At 38.8% G+C, this 18,296-nt stretch overlaps 3 protein-coding genes across 4 annotated transcripts in view; 1 reads left to right on the top strand and 2 right to left on the bottom strand.

Moving 5' to 3' along the window:
* Nucleotides 1–703: 703 nt before the first annotated feature.
* Nucleotides 704–7,990, bottom strand: dck (deoxycytidine kinase). 2 transcript variants are annotated; one of them, XM_046067895.1, is made up of 7 exons: nucleotides 7,761–7,989; nucleotides 7,278–7,393; nucleotides 4,150–4,343; nucleotides 3,375–3,522; nucleotides 3,113–3,228; nucleotides 2,279–2,378; nucleotides 704–971 (listed from the first exon to the last, which is right to left on the bottom strand). In XM_046067895.1, exons 1-7 carry the CDS (start codon nucleotides 7,849–7,851, stop codon nucleotides 945–947), a joined length of 792 nt encoding a protein of 263 aa, XP_045923851.1. In that variant the 5' UTR covers nucleotides 7,852–7,989; the 3' UTR covers nucleotides 704–944. The 2 variants fall into 2 exon arrangements, with proteins under 2 accessions (XP_045923851.1, XP_045923852.1); XM_046067896.1 differs by lacking the exons at nucleotides 704–971; nucleotides 2,279–2,378 and adding an exon at nucleotides 2,629–2,787 and having other exon boundaries at nucleotides 7,761–7,990.
* Nucleotides 7,991–9,434: 1,444 nt separating this feature from the next.
* LOC123981832 (MOB kinase activator 1B) lies at nucleotides 9,435–17,350 on the bottom strand. The gene is made up of 6 exons (XM_046067031.1): nucleotides 17,050–17,350; nucleotides 15,670–15,836; nucleotides 13,530–13,623; nucleotides 12,899–13,032; nucleotides 11,717–11,880; nucleotides 9,435–11,586 (listed from the first exon to the last, which is right to left on the bottom strand). Exons 1-6 carry the CDS (start codon nucleotides 17,061–17,063, stop codon nucleotides 11,509–11,511), a joined length of 651 nt encoding a protein of 216 aa, XP_045922987.1. The 5' UTR covers nucleotides 17,064–17,350; the 3' UTR covers nucleotides 9,435–11,508.
* A 599-nt stretch (nucleotides 17,351–17,949) lies between these two features.
* Nucleotides 17,950–18,296, top strand: part of tnpo1 (transportin 1) — a 25,814-nt gene continuing 25,467 nt past the window's right edge. The window contains exon 1 of the mRNA XM_046066602.1: nucleotides 17,950–18,146. The gene's annotated coding sequence lies outside the window, so the exon portion shown is untranslated. The remainder of the gene's footprint in view (nucleotides 18,147–18,296) is intronic.

An 18,296-nucleotide genomic window follows, 5' to 3' on the forward strand; every position in this document is an offset into this window, starting at 1 on the left:
CGCTTTGTGTCTCGCATAGAGCCTCTGAGCGCAGCGTGTCCTTTTTCCATATTTAAAGTGCCATCCCTCCTCTTGCGTGACGCCACCGGGGGGGGGGGTGGAGGTCAGAAAGTGGCGCACCAAAGCCTTGAACCTGACAAATGGTTTCTCTGTTGTTCACTTCGCATCTGAAAGAAAGCAATTGTTTGGATGCGAATTCCGGTGAATCCCTACAGTATAATTTTTTACAAAGATTACACCTTAAATTCAGTTGCTTGTTATGAAAAAGCGCACATCTGCGAAACACACATCTTAAATATTAACTAGACTTTATCTTCAGTCAGTGCAGATTTAAAACTTTGTCTTAATTTTTACCATGCATCAGAGAAGTATATGAGCTTCATCTTACAATGTAACTGGATCTCTAATTATAAAGCATTATAAGTGAAAATTAAGGCATCTATTTCAGGTAGCTTTAATCAAATCCCATTGGCGCTACCAGGTAAAGGGAAGCTCAGCAGTCAGAAATAGCTGACTGGAATGCTGTTAGAGACTGGCGACATCTTCTGGAAGAGTTGTAAGACAAGGACACTAGTTATGAACTTAGGACACTAATTACAGAACAGTCTCTGGTTTTAACTAAACTATAAACATAGTTGATTTGACAGGAGTTATTTTTACAAGAGCTAGACATCACCATGGTACATATTACACAACTAAAACACACAATTATTTCAAGTTTATTGTCATGCATTTCATTTGCACCCAGAACATTTATAAATATACATGTGTAAAATAAGCAAAACAAACAAAAAATTGCCATAAAAGTTTTTTAAAAATTGCCAGAGGTCTGACCATTTTTGATGTATAGAAAAATAATTGTCATTGTTGTGGCAGTTTGTGGTTTAAAAAGCAACACTCACTTCCTTTGAGCATAGGCTATATATTCCATCAACAATTGATCTTTACAACGTGCTCAAGAACTCTTTCACCTGAAAAAGAACCACAACAGACAAACTGTTAGCATGAATACTGTGAATACTAACGTCGGTGACAATCATATCTTTTTCTACCCATCCACGGTGACACTAACTGCAAGTTGGTTTTTGTCATTTGTGCAAAGCACTGCGTGTGTTGCTTGGCCCATTTCATGTTAATTTTTGAATAGGAGGGAAATTTCTACTAAGCACCTGTGTTTACCAACAACATAAAACTACTACATAAGCAGCTTTTCGGGCCTCATTTCCATAGGTGACACCTGGGTGTGTGCGTGTCAGTATCAAAAAGTTCACACTTAGCAGAGTGTATATAACCTCCTAAAACACATTTTAAATGCTTGATTCTATAAAAACAATTGCAGCGCACACATGCCGCACAGCTCCCAAAATTCAACACTGTATCGGCTGCCAGTCATAACAAGGATCAAAACGAACAGAATATCAGAACTCACAAATAAACAGTCTTGTTTATTGTGGGCAAAAGGCAATTTGTTTGTTTAAATACTTGATGTCCGACTGTTTATTTCCTTAAAATAGCACAGTACACAAATGTTTTAAAATGTCAGTGACCTGCAACAGGTGAGACTTCATATTTCTGCAAGTAGTAACCATGCCAACTTCTTCAAAATGGGACAGATAAAACAGGGATCATGTTTAGATCAAGATAATTTACTGAAGCCTCATTTCAACTGAAAACCGGCAACACTTGAACATGCTTCCAATACAAATTAACTAATTTCTAGAAGTTAAAATCAATATCGTTTTCTTAATTCTAGTACAGAATCACTAGCACCTATTCTGTCTATTTTCAAAATGCGCACACATTTGTTGTTCTTGAAACAACTTGATTTCTATTTGAAACATGTTTCACTTTTTTGACACTTATTTTAAGAAAGCTAGATTTTAGGGCTCAGTAATAGAAAGAAATGACTTCAAATGGAGTTTGTAATTCTGTTTGTAATTCTAATTTTAAATATATAAGCAGAATGTCAAAGTTAACTCCTTTAAAGCTGGGTAGATTTATGCAAAGCAATATATTATATAAAAAATCTTTTATTTTATATAAAATATTAATATTGGTAAAGTAACATCAATCAAATGTATAAATCAAAATCAATGTTGTAAGGTGGGGTGGTGGGTTATAACATACAAATACAAAACCCTCTGTGGGATTTATAGTAGGTATAAAAGGCCAACAGGATATTTGACTCCTGTAAAATTTACCTTAAAGTCCAGTTAGAGTATTTCACTAGAGACAAATCCAAAAAGCATTATCTGACTATTTCAAATCTGTCACTCACCTTCTCAATCATGTCAGCACTCTTGATTTCATTCCCCTTAAAGTCTTCATTCACATCTATGGACAAGACTGGCACATTCCTGAGATAATCAAACTCCATGCTGTGAGCCAGAGACGACATGGAACAGAGTTAGTGATGCTTAACAATTCATATCCAGGAAAAAGCATCCTTTTCCATCTTGCTCAAGTTTTTTTCCTATAGGTGATGAGGCTTTCATCTTTGTAGGGAAATCTTGTGCACTGAAAGGACAAAAAGAAACAAGCTATTTCCAGCCTCATCCATTTCATAAACCCTTTAACGTGGCAGGTGTGAAAGTGCGCTACTGTGGTTACGATGTGGGCATCAGTAACTACGTACGCTGGTGACGCAACTTTTCAGCACCATGAGAAATGGAGATCCATCGTCTTGCCCCCTACAAATATCACGCTGGCAAGTTGCGGTGCAGAACTCAGCGACGCAGTGTGGATTCTGCTCAGCCACTCTGATGAACTTCTGTCACTCTGGAGTGTCTGCGAGTAACGCAAGAGACACTTTGAAATCTGATTTGAGCATCTAGAGTCTGGACTGAGACGCATTTGTAATGTCAAAAAAAATTTGTAAATCAAACTAGATGTGGACATGCTATATGATAAATATAAAATGAAATGATTTGGACTGGAAGTCTTAGTTGCCTTTTATGTTATTGCATCAATGAGGTCTTTTTCAAATGGCCAAGATCAGTCAGATAAACAAACACCCCTTTCTTCTATAATACAAATACATCTGTTGTCCTCACAGAAATACAGTTTCTGATGCAAACATGCCATGAAAGTCTGTGTGCATGTGAAAGCTCACGTCATAGTCTTGTGCTGCAGCCAGCTCTCATGCTTAAAGTGGAGCTTCTCCAGATACTCCAGAGGGATGTCTTGCTCTTCTTCCCTGCCTCTCAGGTGCAACCGCTCTAAACAGCTCTACACACACGATTGAGATATTCGTTTAGATTCATTCTTTTTTTCTAGTGGTCAAAAGTTAAAACATTACTATTTTCCACAGCAACTGTCTATAATCGAATATTGAACAAAGCAGTAAAGGAAGCTCAGGAGACTAGGGAGAGTACCTCCGGTGAAGCTCTGAGGTAGATGATACCGTCCAGCTCAATGTGCTTGCCAAACTGACTGTGCAGCCAGCCATGCCAGTCCTGGTAGACCGACCATTCTGTGTCACTCAGGCACTCACTCTCATAGAGGTTGGCTGCAAAGATGTACCTAGGACATGAGGGGAATTAATGGACAAGAAGTTTCAACTTATAATAACGTAGTTTTTGGGAAAAAAGCCACATATTTCACATTACTGCGGTTATTTTTCAAAATATATTTTTGAATAAAAAATATTTATTAAAAATTAGGCTCAAAAAACAGAAAATTAACATATACTGTAAAGAATATTTGAGTTATTTCTTTCATTAAACAGCTACAGTCCAGCAGCATACTTTGAAATATTGTATGTTTATAGAAATAATAAGTGTACTAAAAAAATCTGAAAATAGTGAAAAATTTCAATTATAATTTACCAGAGCCCATGCTGACATCTCCAACTTGCTTGTTTTGTCAAACGGTCCAAAACCCCCAAATATTCAGTTTACAATTATACAAAAATGGGGAAAAGCAACAAAGCCTCCAAATTGTTACGTTAATTTTCACCGAATTATCTCAACATTAAATCGACACTTTCCAAACAGTTTTCACCAAAAAGTAAAAAGCTCAGATTGATTTTCATACATATGTATCCAATTGTCTTAAACATGCAAATTCACCTGAATCACCCATTTAATTAAAATGTATATTTAATTATTTTTATTACATTTAGATATTTGGCAGTTTTGTCACTGATACCTGTCACTGTAGATGGACCGCTCGAAGAACTGCACAGGATTCTCAGCCTCTTGGAGCTTCCCATTGGCCGAACGGATCTGAGCACGCACCCGGCTGATACAGGCGTAGCTCTGGAAAGTGTAGGCCCACCTCTCCGGTTTCTCATACATCATCTGCAATATGTTCCCTCCACTCCTCTGAGATGTGGTCAGCTCCTACAACATAGGGTGACTTTAAAACTCCACTTGGATCAATAAATCTGTTGCAAATATGGCTTAGTGCACAGTCCGAGTATTTGTACAAGCACCACTTTGGTAAAATCTGGTAATCTGCCATTTATTATCTGTACCGACATGTTTAATGTGCTTTATATACTTGTAATTACTCCAAGGATGTGTCCAAAATGTAATTTTCCCCAAAAGGTGACGCATTCAGATTTCTTGGATTAAATCAACCAGCTGTCCAAATCCTACATTTATTTCGTTTTCTATCTATACAGTGGGGCCAAAAAGTATTTAGTCAGCCACTGATTGTGCAAGTTCTCCTACTTAGAAAGATGAGGTCTGTAATTTACATCATAGGTACACTTCAACTATGAGAGACAAAATGAGAGGAAAAAAAATTCCAGGAAATCACATTGTAGGATTTTTAAAGAATTTATTTGTAAATTATGGTGGAAAATAAGTATCAAAGGTTCAACTCAGTACTTTGTAACATAATCTTTGTTGGCAATGACAGGTCAAATGTTTCCTGTAAGCCTTCACCAGGTTTGCACACACTGTAGCTGGTATTTTGGCCCATTCCTCCATGCAGATCTCCCCTAGAGCAGTGATGTTTTGGGGCTGTCGCTGGGCAACATGGACTTTCAACTCCCTCCACAAATTCTCTATGGGGTTGAGGTCTGGAGACTGGCTAGGCCACTCCAGGACCTTGAAATGCTTTTTACGGAGCCACTCCTTCATTGCCCGAACAGTGTGTTTGGGATCATTGTCATGCTGGAAGACCCAGCCACGTTCCATCTTCAAGGCTCTCACCGATGGAAGGAGGTTTTGGCTTAAAATCTCACGATATGTGGCCCCGTTCATTCTTCCCTTAACATGGATCAGTTTTCCTGTCCCCTTTGCAGAAAAACAGCCCCAAAGCATGATGTTTCCTCCCCCATGCTTCACAGTAGGTATGGTGTTCTTGGGATGCAACTCTGCATTCTTCTTCCTCCAAACATGACAAGTTGAGTTTTTACCAAAAAGTTCTATTTTGGTTTCCTCTGACCACATGATATTCTCCCAGTCCTCTTCTGGATCATCCGTATGCTCTCTGGCAAACTTCAGACGGGCCTGGACATGTACTAGCTGAAGCAGGGGGACACGCCTGGCACTGCAGGATTTGAGTCCTTCTCGGTGTAGTGTGTTACTGATGGTAGCCTTTGTTACTTTGGTCCCAGCTCTCTGCAGGTCATTCATCAGGTCCCTCCGTGTAGTTCTGGGATTTTTGCTCACCGTTCTCATGATCATTTTGACCGCACGGGATGAGATCTTGCGTGGAGCCCCAGATCGATGCCATGGTTGAGTTTGGAGTCTGACTGTTTGAGGCTGTGGACAGGTGTCTTTTATACAGATAACGAGTGGAGGACAGAAGAGCTTCTTAAAGAAGTTACAGGTCTGTGAGAGCCAGAAATCTTGCTTGTTTGTGGGTGACCAAATACTTTTTTCCCCCACCATAATTTACAAATAAATTCTTTAAAAATCCTACAATGTGATTTCCTGGATTTTTTCTCTCATAGTTGAAGTGTACCTATGATGAAAATTACAGACCTCTCTCATCGTTCTAAGTAGGAGAACTTGCACAATCAGTGGCTGACTAAATACTTTTTGGCCCCACTGTATACGACAGTAAAAAGCAAAAGTGCAAACGAGCTCATTAAACTTCCCATTTTTCCAAATTTCACTCAGTTCCCTGTGATAAGGTACATGAGTGAATCTGTTGTGTTGTGTTTAAACCACACAGCTCTGCAGAACTCAAGTTGGTTCCATGATCAGCAGAGGGCGCATGACCAGACTACTGTAGTTGTACATACTGCACATTACAGAGCTGTTGCAGCAGGAGCCTTGTTAGAGGATCCAGCTGTACATACTGATAATAGCCCCATACTATCATTTTACACTATGCTACACAGATTGTGGAGCAGTACAGTACTGTTTTTGCATGGTTTGCAATTGTACTGACCCCAAATAATATCTTTGTGATGATTCTGACTTTAATTTAACACTATTATTCTTAGGCAATTAAGAATTATAGCTTTCATGTAAGCAGAAAAATATATAAATACCATAAAAGTAGAGCTGACATGATTAGTGAATCAACAAAGAAATAATCAGCAACAATTTTAATAATCAATGAATTGTTTTAGTAATTTATGAAGCAAAAATGTCACATTTTCTATGATAGTAAATTGAACATATTGAACAACAATATATATTATATTTATACATTGTATTTTTCTCTATTTTCAAACATTTTAGAGGCCAAACAATTAAATTGAGGAAATCACTGACAGATTAAAATCGATAATGAAAACAATGTTTAGTTCCAGCACTCCATAAAAACAATGACTCATCCCTAATAGAGTCTATATGTGTGCAACATACTGAATCCTGCTTTCATCTGATAGTGTTTATACATTTCCAAATTACATTAATTCAGTCGTTTAAGTATTATTGTTCATCATGGGAGAGGCTACACTATCATGAGATTTTCATATGGCATGCTTCAAAATACTCGCTCAATTAAAACCAAGCCACACATGGGCGAATTGAAAGACTGAAAATTAGTCTGAGGGTAAGGTTAGGCCTGCAGTTACAGTGGGGGAGGTTAGAGATTTCTGCCCCGAGGATGGCATGTTCATCTGGTGGGACCATCTGTTGCTCTGGGTGTGTGTGTTGGTGGTGGTGACCAGTGCGCGCGTGTGTGTGTGTGTGTGTGTGTGTGTGTGTGTGTGTGTGTGTGTGTGTGATGACTTAGATGCAGTCAGTTGCCTCCCAATGGCCACAATTAAGTTAGAGGTTAAGCTGAGGTCATTTCACAGCAAGTGTGTGTATATGAGCGTCAGCACTGTTGCAGGAATGCAGGAATACCGGAATACTGTACAATACCTCGAAGTCACTGCCTTTTGTTTGGACATTGCACCATCTGGCGATTGGCTCTGGTACCACCTCCCAGTCGCCGCTCTCCTGCTCCAAAAGGCGCACAAAGGTAGATTTGCCCGCCGCTGAACACAAAGGAGGAAGCAATTCAAGTTGAATATAAAATAAGTCAAGGCGTCTACCAACACACTAACTTATGCAGGCCACAGAGCACGGTAGATAATAGTTCAGTGAGGCAGTAAGTTACTAACAACCTGGCAATTGGCGGTTAGATATTAATGTTAAAACATCCATCGGTAAAAGAGATCTCACAGTCCGACCTTAACTAATTAACTTTCTCTAACGTGACACCTGCCGGCTACATTAGTTTGGATCGGGTTTAATACAGTCTGTGGTTTAAAGCTAGCGTTAGTTAGCCTGTTAATTTAAGTGACATTTCGCTTTTTTGGCACAAAAAGCGCTGCACCGCAGAAAGTCTTTGGCTGCACTCACCAATATTTCCCTCGACTGATATCCGCTTTATCCTTTTCTCCATTGAGACGTTCATTACATCGGGGCAGGGCCTCTTTGAAGTAAAAGGCATTTTCCAGCAAATATAGTAAATTCTTCCTTCTTAGATGAAGCTGGTGCAGCTGCTGCAGTGAGCGGAGGGCTCCTTGTTGTTTAAGGTTTGGCGGCAACAGACGTCAGGAAGCGGAGCTTTACTGCACAGAGGTGTCTCCGCCCAGGAAGCAGCAGCCGAAGTAATAATATCATACTATAAAACCACTCCATTACACGTAAAATACCCGCATTTCTATTTACTTAAGCAAAGTATTTTAATAATGGCAACAAGTATCAACAGTAAAAAGTGTATTATGCTGCTGGTGCAAGTGGAACTATTTCCTGTTGGGTACTTTATGAGTAATGCATCATATTATGTGTATGTAAAATCTTAATATGAAAAGTAACTAGGAACTACAGCTGTTAAAGAACTGTGAAGAAAATAAAAAATGGGTAGAGTAGCAGTATAAGTAGCATAAAATAGAAGTGAAGAATCTCAATATTGTACTTATGTAGGCTACATTAATTGAGTGAATGTGTTACTTTCCAAAACTGCATTTACTCCAAGTAAAAGTACCAATCCCACAAATGAAAAATATTCTACCACAAGTAATTTAAAATCACATTTAAGTAGCGGTCCAAAAGTATTGGCAACAAAATGCACTTCCAAGAAGGCTATCAAAAAAGTGCTTATTTTGCTGTTGGTTAAGGTGGGACTATTTAATCGACTGTGAGGTACTTTAATGTATAATAATGCATTGTATTTTATAATGTGGTCATATGTTTGGTATGTAAAATCTTAATGTGAAATGTAACTACTACAGCTGTTAAAGAACTGTGAAGTAAATAAAACATGGGTACAGTAGTAATATAAAGTAGCATAAAAACGAAGTGAAGTGCAAGTATCTCAATATTGTACTTAAGTACATTACTTGAGTAAATGTGTTATTTTCCACCACTGCATTTGCTTTAAGTAAAAGTACCAATCCCAAAAATGAGAAATATTCTACCACAAGTAATAAAAAATGACATTGGCAACAAAATGCACTTCCAAGTGTCAAAAGAATAAATTACTTATTAGTATGCTGTTGGTTAAGGTGGGACGATTTAATCTACTGTTGGGTACTTTAATGTATAATAATGCATCATTTGTTTAGTTTGTAAAATCTTTACATGAAAAGGAACTAGTAACAGCTGTTACAGAACTGTGAAGCAAATAAAAAATGGGTAGAGTGGCAATATAAAGTAGCATAAAAAGGAAGTAAGTGAAGTGCAGGTATCTCATTATTGTACATAAGTAAATTGCTTGAGTCAATGTGTATTTTTCACCACTGCATTTACTTTAAAGTAAAAGTATCAATCCCACAAATGAGACTGAAAATTTAATTGAAGTAACAATACAAATGTATTGGCAGCAAAATACACTCCAGGTTTTAAAACTAAAAGTACTGATTGTGCATAATGCCCCATGTCATTGTTTGGATCATTATTACTACACAAGCACTTAAGCAACACTTTAATGTTGTCATTGGTTGCAGAGGATCTCATTTTAATTGCTTTATATACACTTTGGGGTGGTTTTATGTATAACAATGCATCATAGTAAACATCCATATTCATTCAAAGAGTCAAGACCACCTTTATTTGCCTTGTAAACAGCATAAATCAATTCAGTAGCATGTAAAACCCCTACCAAGCCATTATTTACAAACATTTCAATTATTACAGTCAAGGAGGAAAAACTGTAGGCAACAGGCTATGTTATGGGCATTTCATAACTATGAGATGCTTTCAGGATGACTGATTTTCTATTACATTTTTAGATATCTGGTGAGCAGTAACATTCATAATAGCTAGCTAAGGAAGTGGGGGAAAAAGATACTCAACAATTAAAACAAACAATATTTTAATATCCAAAAGAGGGAGGGGAAGCAGCCTCTAAAAAGACTCAACGCATTCTTTAAACCAAAAGCTACCACTCCATGCTCGCTGAAAATTATTTTTAAGACAGGTCTAACCCTCAGTATTTACATGTGTGCATTGAAGTATTACACCTCTGACTAATTTCAAATAAGAAGATATATAAAATGTTCACGTTCACCGTTTTTTGAAACCAAACCTGAAAGAGAAGCAATTATATTTCTATCACACACCAGAATTTAAGCACTAAAAAGGAAAAGGAATATTAGATAAAGTATGAATGAGCCAACTGGTAACCCTTTTAGTGTTGTGTCAATTATTGCATAGTAAACTACACTGAGTTTGGGAAGGGCACATGCATCTGCTGTTTGAAGCACAGCAACAAACATCTCAGACCATATAAAAGCATTAAGAAATCTCACTTGTGCCTTGTAGCCAATTTAAGCCGAGGTTAAGCAATTCAACATTCATTTGGGGAAACATGAGGGAGGAAACGGACTATGATCAGTCACATGATACGGCTTCTCACAAAGCACAGTCTATGCAGAATAAAACATTCAGGCGAGAGAGGTCAGGGAAATTGTTCAAAGTGCTTTATGGCTAGTGAGATAACAAGGGATGCAGCATAATCCAATGCTAAACGCTTGTATTCTTAAGCAGTGGAGGTTGTGACTTTAAGTACAGGTCTCTACTTCTATTTGGGGACATTTATATACACCTTAAAGTTTTAGATCCCTTGAAGACTTTTCCTAAAATTTGTTTTCTACTTCAAGTTTTTTTTGAGGGGGAAAAACTAGTACACAGGAACATGGCACTAGAAAACGCTAAAAGTTTGGTTAATTTTTAGTCCTTGCTTTAACTTGACAATATTTCTAGCCTCACGTCAATGTCCTTCAACACATTCATTTATCATGACCTGCACAGAACACTCGCTAAAGAGAAGTTTCTAACTCAATAAGGATAAGGTTGAGGAGTATGGTTTTACAGAGAAAATGCAGTTTGAACCAAGTTACAGTACAAATCAAAAATGGGTGTAAGAGGGAATTAAGAACCACATAAACTTAAAGGGAGGTGTGGAGGAAAAGCTTGTGTTTTGTCAATCAAATCAGTGGTATATGGCCTTTATCTTCTTCCAGTTCCCACTGTTGACATAGGGCAATTATGAGCCATGCTAGGCACTTAGGGTTCTTTTGTATTGACAGATGTGGGCTATTACAGCTGTGAACAGTAGTAGACTGCAACCCAGATCCTTCTATGTAAATTAATTAATAAAATAACTAGCTTCTGCTGCTAAACTGGCTTAAATTCTTGCCGTAACGCCAACAAACCCCCCCCTATTATGATACAGTAACTTTGCTCACTCACTATTCTTCCCTGCAGGTGAGTTGGAAAATCTAAGAGCATGAAAATGCCTCGTGTTGCCATAAATCCAAGTGAGGAAAAAAAACAAACACAAATCTGTGCAGTATAATATAAACTAATGAACATATGTCTATATTATCCTAAATGTACGCCTGTGACCTAACACTGGGGATCTTTCCATACAGCGAAAACCATTTTCTCCAATATGTTATTCTGTGGTTTGTTCAATTAAATGTGAAATCCCTGATTGCATTAGTCCTGGTGCCTTAAACCTATCACGACCCTTCCTTCTTCCTGGCCTTATTAAAAACATTTCCCCAAATGGAAATATAGTATATACTGCATACATACAGCCAGGGTGGGGTGGGTATCTGTGCAAACTAGAAGACCAATAAAATAAGGATTACATCGCTGTTTATCTATCCTTGGTTGTCAGTTTTTCAATCAGCTCCTGAAGTGGGACCAGCTCTTTCCTGTCAATGAGGTTGAACTCCTGAAAATGACAAAGGAGTGGAAGCAAACATGATTATACACTATATGCTACATTTTAAATTACTAATATTCAGTATATCTAAAGTGAAAATTACATAAAAGTCAACATTCAAATGTGAGAGATCCTTTACCTGAACAAAAAAGATGAAGTGTTTGAACGACGTGTTAAGGTGGGCTTCTTCTTGCAGCTGCATGACAGAGTCAAAGTGCTGGTGGTAAATGTGAGCATAGACCCTGAACAGGCGCTTCAGAATGGTCTTGGCCACTGACATAAAGTTTCGCTTAAAGGGGACACCTTGGGAACAAGAGGGAAAGAAAGAAAAGATGTTGTTCAGATTCTCAAACATACAAACAAACATAGTAGATAATACAGTCAGCAGTCAGGTTGAGCAAGTGATTTGATGAAAACACTTCCAGATGAAGGGGTTCTTTCAAGATTTCTGAAGTTTCAAAATGCCCATTTATTGGTGATATTTTACAAACAGTGCTTGGATTATTCAGTCATAGCTTAAACACAAAGAATGTATTGGAAAAATTGAAAGACACAAAGTTCACTCAAGCTGTACATTTTTCTCTCTCTCTCTCGCCACTGTTCATCTTAATAAGCCCCAAAAGCTCATGGCTACAGAGGACACAGCTACAGGATGTATTCTGGATTGCAAATGTCTTCACAGGCAGACCACAGCACAATTTAAGGGAAGTGCAAACAATCGGGACTGCAACACGGCGCCAACTCCTGGTAACAATGTGTCGAGAGTTCATCTGTAGTTAGGAAATTCTGATGTTGTTACAACAGCACTGCTCTGTACACCTCAGATGTGTTGTGCAATTCTCCTATGACTCAGTGAACAGCTGGGGAGTGCAGAAGCCCGGTGGAGAGCGTCTTCTTACAGTGTACAGAGAGCTACAGTACAACTCAATATCAATTATTCAAAAGAAGCTGGTGACTGACAGGACAACGAGTTCCTGATTAAAGCTCCCACCACGGCTTCTAAATACTTAACTTGTTCCTTGTGTTGGTGTGTTTGTAAATTCTAACTGTCATTCATTTTGCAAGGCAGCTGAATTTCACAGAAAAGACAAAAAGGTATTCGCCTTTTAGTAATAACCCTTCTGTGGGCTGCAGAGCCCTTTTTTCCTAACAATTACACAGACTTTGGCTAGGAAACAGTTGGCAAACACTTATTCATTAGACATTCAGCAGGTGTATGAAAGTTGCTCTTCTTTAGAGCTGAGCTGTAATAGAAGCCAGAGAGTAACACATCAAAAAAGATGAATTCGGCAGAGAGGGAGAGAACAAACACAAAGCATACCAATCTTTGAAGGGAAAAGTGTCTCATCATCAAGCTGGTCTTGCACCCAGGTCATGAGGTAATCAATATACTTGGGAGCAGAGCATTTGATGGGCTTCTTGATGTTGGTTCCATCAGCCCAATGGTACTCATACCTGCAGGAAGACAAAAAAATAAATGATAATAAATGATGTGCGGACTGTATGGACAGCTCCCATCAAATTTAATTTAACAGAGCAACATTTAGATTTTTTGTCTATCTAATTTCACACTAACAAATGGTATTCCTGACTTTATTTTCACTGCCTCATTAAAGAAAGGCTGATGCCAGTTGCCAAACACATCATTCCTATACGGACCTTTCAACCTCGCAGAAGCCAAGCTAAATCTTGTGAGCTCAGTTTTCCCTACGAGATACTAGCATGTAAAACATCCACTGATAATCCACTGACCCTGGCAGCAGGAGAACAGACTACTGACTAAAGAGTCTATGGTAGGTGTTTTACATGATCACGACTACAAGTGTGCTGCAATTTGAACTGAATAAAAATTGTCACATTTAATGGCCTTGGCAGACCAAGATGAGTGAAGCAAAGCTTGTGGGTTGGTTTTATGAGACTACAAACTTATACACCTATACTGAGAAACTTACTTAGGACCAGCAGACATGACCGGACAGCTTTCCTCTGTACAAAAATCTGTGATGGTGCCATACAGCATGTTGATCTGGTTGAAGAAATCCACAGCTGTAAAAAAGAAAAAGACCGCATTCAAATCAAGTTCACATAAGACCAAATACCTAGTGTGCCAGCACAAATAGCTGACATCAAGTTTCCCCACAGTCTTTTACCTGCCCCACTTCACTGCCCAGAACAAACTGTAGACCAGGGCGCACTCCAGTTATCTGCAACAAATTGTGTTATCGCTCATTCCCAGAGGCATACAGCTAACTTTGGCTTTCCATCAGTTGGACAGATCCATTTAAAGCATTGGCAGCGTTAGTGCTGGTGTTCCATTTGCTAATCTCACAGAAAAAATAAATAACGCATATTGAACAGCTGATGTGGCATCTGTCGTGTGGGAGGTCCTGTTTAAGGAGACACCAGCTCCCTTTTATGTTTGATTAAATTTACTCAGTCTCTAATATATTTTTGTCCAAAGTATGTGCATTAATAGCCGTGTCAAGGCTTGAGCATAACTTAAAAATGACACGAACATGTATTGGACAGCGTCGATTTTGTCAATGGTTCTTGTCATGAGCTGAAAATGTCATTGTTTATGCCACTAAAGCTGTTAGAGTTAGATGTGATACATGCTCATGACCAGTGAGGAAGAGCAGAGATAAAACGTACTCTCAATAATGAATAAAAATGCGTATTTCTAGGCAATATGCTTATCTTTCTTGTTAAAGCTGTCTATTGTCCTTTACAGAAGAGTAAGTGAAATTCCAGATGCTTCATAAAAGGTCATAAAACCTCTTGCTGGGAGAATGGTAAAAAACATCATGCATGCAGCTTCTGCCATGCTCTAAGCTGGTCGACATGTTGACTGTGCAATGACAGGTGCCAAAGTTGTCCTCACCATGGCAGACGTTCCTAGGTCTTTAGAGGGGTACGCAAAAAGACAGCAGGGCTACAGAAATACAGGGATGTTCAAGCTATTCTGAAGAAATTGCTAGAAATGTCCAGTCAAAACAAAAGTGAAAACCACTGGTGGCCTAGATACACACCATATAACTTTCCCAGTTTGATCCTGGCCGGGCACCTTTGCTGGATGTCATAACCCTCTCTCTCCTACTAGCAAAATCAAAAACATTTTAATAAAATGCAGCTTCTCGTGAACAGACATCACGAGGAAAGTCATACAAACTTGGTGGTGGGAGAAGTTCTTACTCAGAGCAATGTTATCCTAACTTCCTCTATTGTGCAAGTTCACAACAGCTAATGTAACACTGACTAACACCCATCCATTTCTACAAACCTTTTAGGAAACTGGAGAATACACGTATCACGACGATGCTGGAGCCGAGCAATCGCTAAAAAAAATGCGTGAACTTGTTGAGTAAACAAGGTAATGGATAGATAATAGATCATAGTGGATAAACACCGCCACCCTACTTTCGTTTTCATGCTTTTTTGTGCTACAACAAAAAGGTATTCCAAAAAGTTTGAAGAATCACACAATGCAGCACATGAACTACAATTAACTTCAAGAGACTCAAATTACAGCAGAACAGTCAAAGCTTTTTTACAGATGCCTTCATTCCTTTATTTTGTAATCTACATTGCACCATTGTGTTAAATTCTGCTCACTTTACATTGAATTGTAGTAAAATAAAAAGTTGCTGAGATGCTGAACATCTGAAACCCTAAAGCTACTGAACGTCTATTTGTCTCAAGTTAGAGGAAAGTAAATTCTCACAGTACAGACAATAAAGTCTATTTAACATTCACAGTGGTTTTTCCAGCATGAGTGCATGTGGTCTTTAGAGGGAATGCCAAGCTCTTACACCCCAATAGTTCACCCACAACTGATTCCCGACATGGACTAATTGAGATTTCAGGAACAGAACTACTGAAAAACATGAAAATATAAAAGACTAGGGGGAGGGTGCCCGATACAAAAACAAAAACTGTTTTTTTCTTCCAACAACAACAAAAAAAAAAAAAAAAAAAAAAAAAAAAAAAAAAAAAAAAAAAAAAAAGGTGTGTGAAGGTGAGGTCACTACCAGGAATCTGAACGTAAAAGGGTGTATTAAGGAAGAGGGTTAAAGGTAAAATTGGTGTGCTTACTGTTGACTGCGACCCACTCATTCAAGTCTTCCCCTTCAGGCAACATGACGGCCATGCGGAGGTTCCCACTTCCTAGCGTAGCCTCTGCATGTTTCAACAGCTCGTACTGATGAGAACCCTCCGGGATATTCTTCTTGGGCTTGAACGTCTTGGATGAACGGTTTCCACTGTGAGTCATATGTCAGGGAGGAAGACAAACAGTGTGACAAATGAGGAGGTAGTCAGATATGAGTTCACCGTGCCCCCTAGGTGAGGGAGTTTTTTTTAAAAAGCTGACAAAAAGAGTTGCGCTCTCATCGACTTGATCGGTTTGGCAGAATCAGAGTGGGGGACCAGAACAGTATGTTTCTCTGTTTACAATGTTTAATGAGGCCATTTGGAGAGGTACTGTATTCAATCCCTCTCGCTGCCCCATTAAACAAGAATGTCAGTGTGTTCAGTGAGTCATCACAACATAGTAGGTCACACACTAAAAGTGTTTCCTTTAATTACAGTGCTAAAACATATATATATCAAACATCAACATCCTGTACAATTTTATGAAAGTATAAAAACTATATTTATTTTCATGGAGCAAGACAAAACAGCAGTTGAACCAAATATCCATGTCTTGAAGTAAAATGTTGCCTATGCCCTCTCCTACAGCTGAAATGTGCTTTTCATCAACTTAGCATTAAACATGGGGAATCAGCTGCAGCTAATCAAATGAGTCTCAGCACCCTCCTGCCGGGATAGAAACCATGACAAACAGTAAAAAAAAAGTAGGCTTTTATGATGCCATTTATGCTGTATAGCGTAAAAGATAACGTTATGTCAGAAGTTTAATTGTTCCATAAGTTAAGTAGCCTAACGTCAGAAAAAGGTGGTGACCTAGTCGGTAAATGCTTCCCTGGTGTTGAGTGGCTTTTTAACCTTGACTCCTCTTTGTTCATTTAGTTACTCATATCCTTACCAGAGGGTGAAACAAAAGATTTTTATGTAGCTAACTAAATATCAACTACACCGTCGGTTTACTTACTTAGCCCGTGCCAACAAACTGTTAACACCAGCAAATATCCAGGCCAGACTGTGAACCCCTCTCACACATAATTTGCTCCAGGGTCGGTACAGTACAGATTATAGTTTTGAGGTAAAGCGTAATACAGTGTAATCTTAAATGACAAATTATCCAATACGGATGGCGATGTTAATTCTCACTAAAAAAATCAACAGAAAACAATGCGAATTACATCAGGCACTCGGAGGTCAGTGCAGGAAGTACTCATAGCCCATATTATGCTATGGCTAGCTAGCTGTCTAACGCAAATATCACTGATAATGTTTCGAATACAAAGCTACATGGCAAGCCAAATAAGCATTTATAAGACAAGTGTAACTCACAAAAGAAAGCTCATCTTTCCTCGGATCCGCAGAAATATAACTCTCCTGGCGAATAGCTAATGTTAACACAAGCAGAATGGAAGCAGACCAAAGAGGATTGTTTGTTCAAACTCTGAAGTCTCACGCGTCCTCGGTTCCTCTTGGGCTTCCTAAAGCGGTCAGAAGAATCCAGAAATAACTATTGTTGTAGCAAGAATAAGTACGCGTTAGTATGAAAGAAAAGACATTAATTGTACAGACAGGCTGGTCCACTGGGTGCTGCTCTGTACGCTGAGAGGCAGCAGCGCACTGAATGTAGTGCTAACTTCTTCATCTGACGTTCAAGGCAGATCAGACGCAGTGCTGTCGTGTGCTGCCACCCAGCGGAAGAACATGTGAACACCACCTGCTCTTTATTTGAGTTGAAGATAAGTTAGATATATTTTACAGAAGTGTCACTTCTATCTAGCCATCCAGCTGACAAATCTTTGCTGACATTTGTCAACACTTACTGTATTTTCCCTGTAACTGCCACATTGTTTTGTTTTTCTTTTACACAATAATTCTTCTGTAACTTGCATCAGTTTATTCCATATTTATATATTTTAAATCTATAATGTCAACTGTATGTTTATGTCTGTGTCTGGCACCTAATCACCATAGTAAATTCCTCCTACCTGTAAAATACTAGCGGTACTTTGCGATTCTTATCCAATACACTTTTTGTTAAATTCGACGAATATTTACTCATGGGTAGGTAGCTCTCTGTTTTCTCGTGTGCTCTGAAAAAAAAAATCCGGTTTTCCTACACAGCCCCTGGGTCTGTACATTGAGCACAAACAAAGCTCCTCGGAGCGAGCAGCAGGTGGCGGTGGCGCGCTCGAGGCAGTGGGAGAGAGAATGTAAACAAACAGAGGTACATTGAAACATGCTGGACTTCTTACGGGACTTTAGCTGCGAAGATGACTGAGAAACAGCCACAGAGGGAAAGGTCTGAGGAATTGTGAGACAATGAAGACACGTGTTAACATCTGTGGGGGGTTTTAATGCTGGAAAAGTCTACGAGATTTGAATGGAATGAAAACCGATGCTGAGGTTGCTCTGTTTCTGCTGGACAGGTGAGTAAGTATTTTGCTTCAATACATATTTAAATATTGTCAGGCATGTTGTCACACCTTTTACAAACATGCCCTCTTATTGAGGCTAACTTGCTCTCGGACAGCAGACTCTGTGGATTCTGCTGTATTTCAGCAGAGTAGGACTGGTTA

Source organism: Micropterus dolomieu, linkage group LG13 (genome assembly GCF_021292245.1).
Source record: "Micropterus dolomieu isolate WLL.071019.BEF.003 ecotype Adirondacks linkage group LG13, ASM2129224v1, whole genome shotgun sequence".
Classification (NCBI taxonomy): Eukaryota; Metazoa; Chordata; class Actinopteri; order Centrarchiformes; family Centrarchidae; genus Micropterus; species Micropterus dolomieu.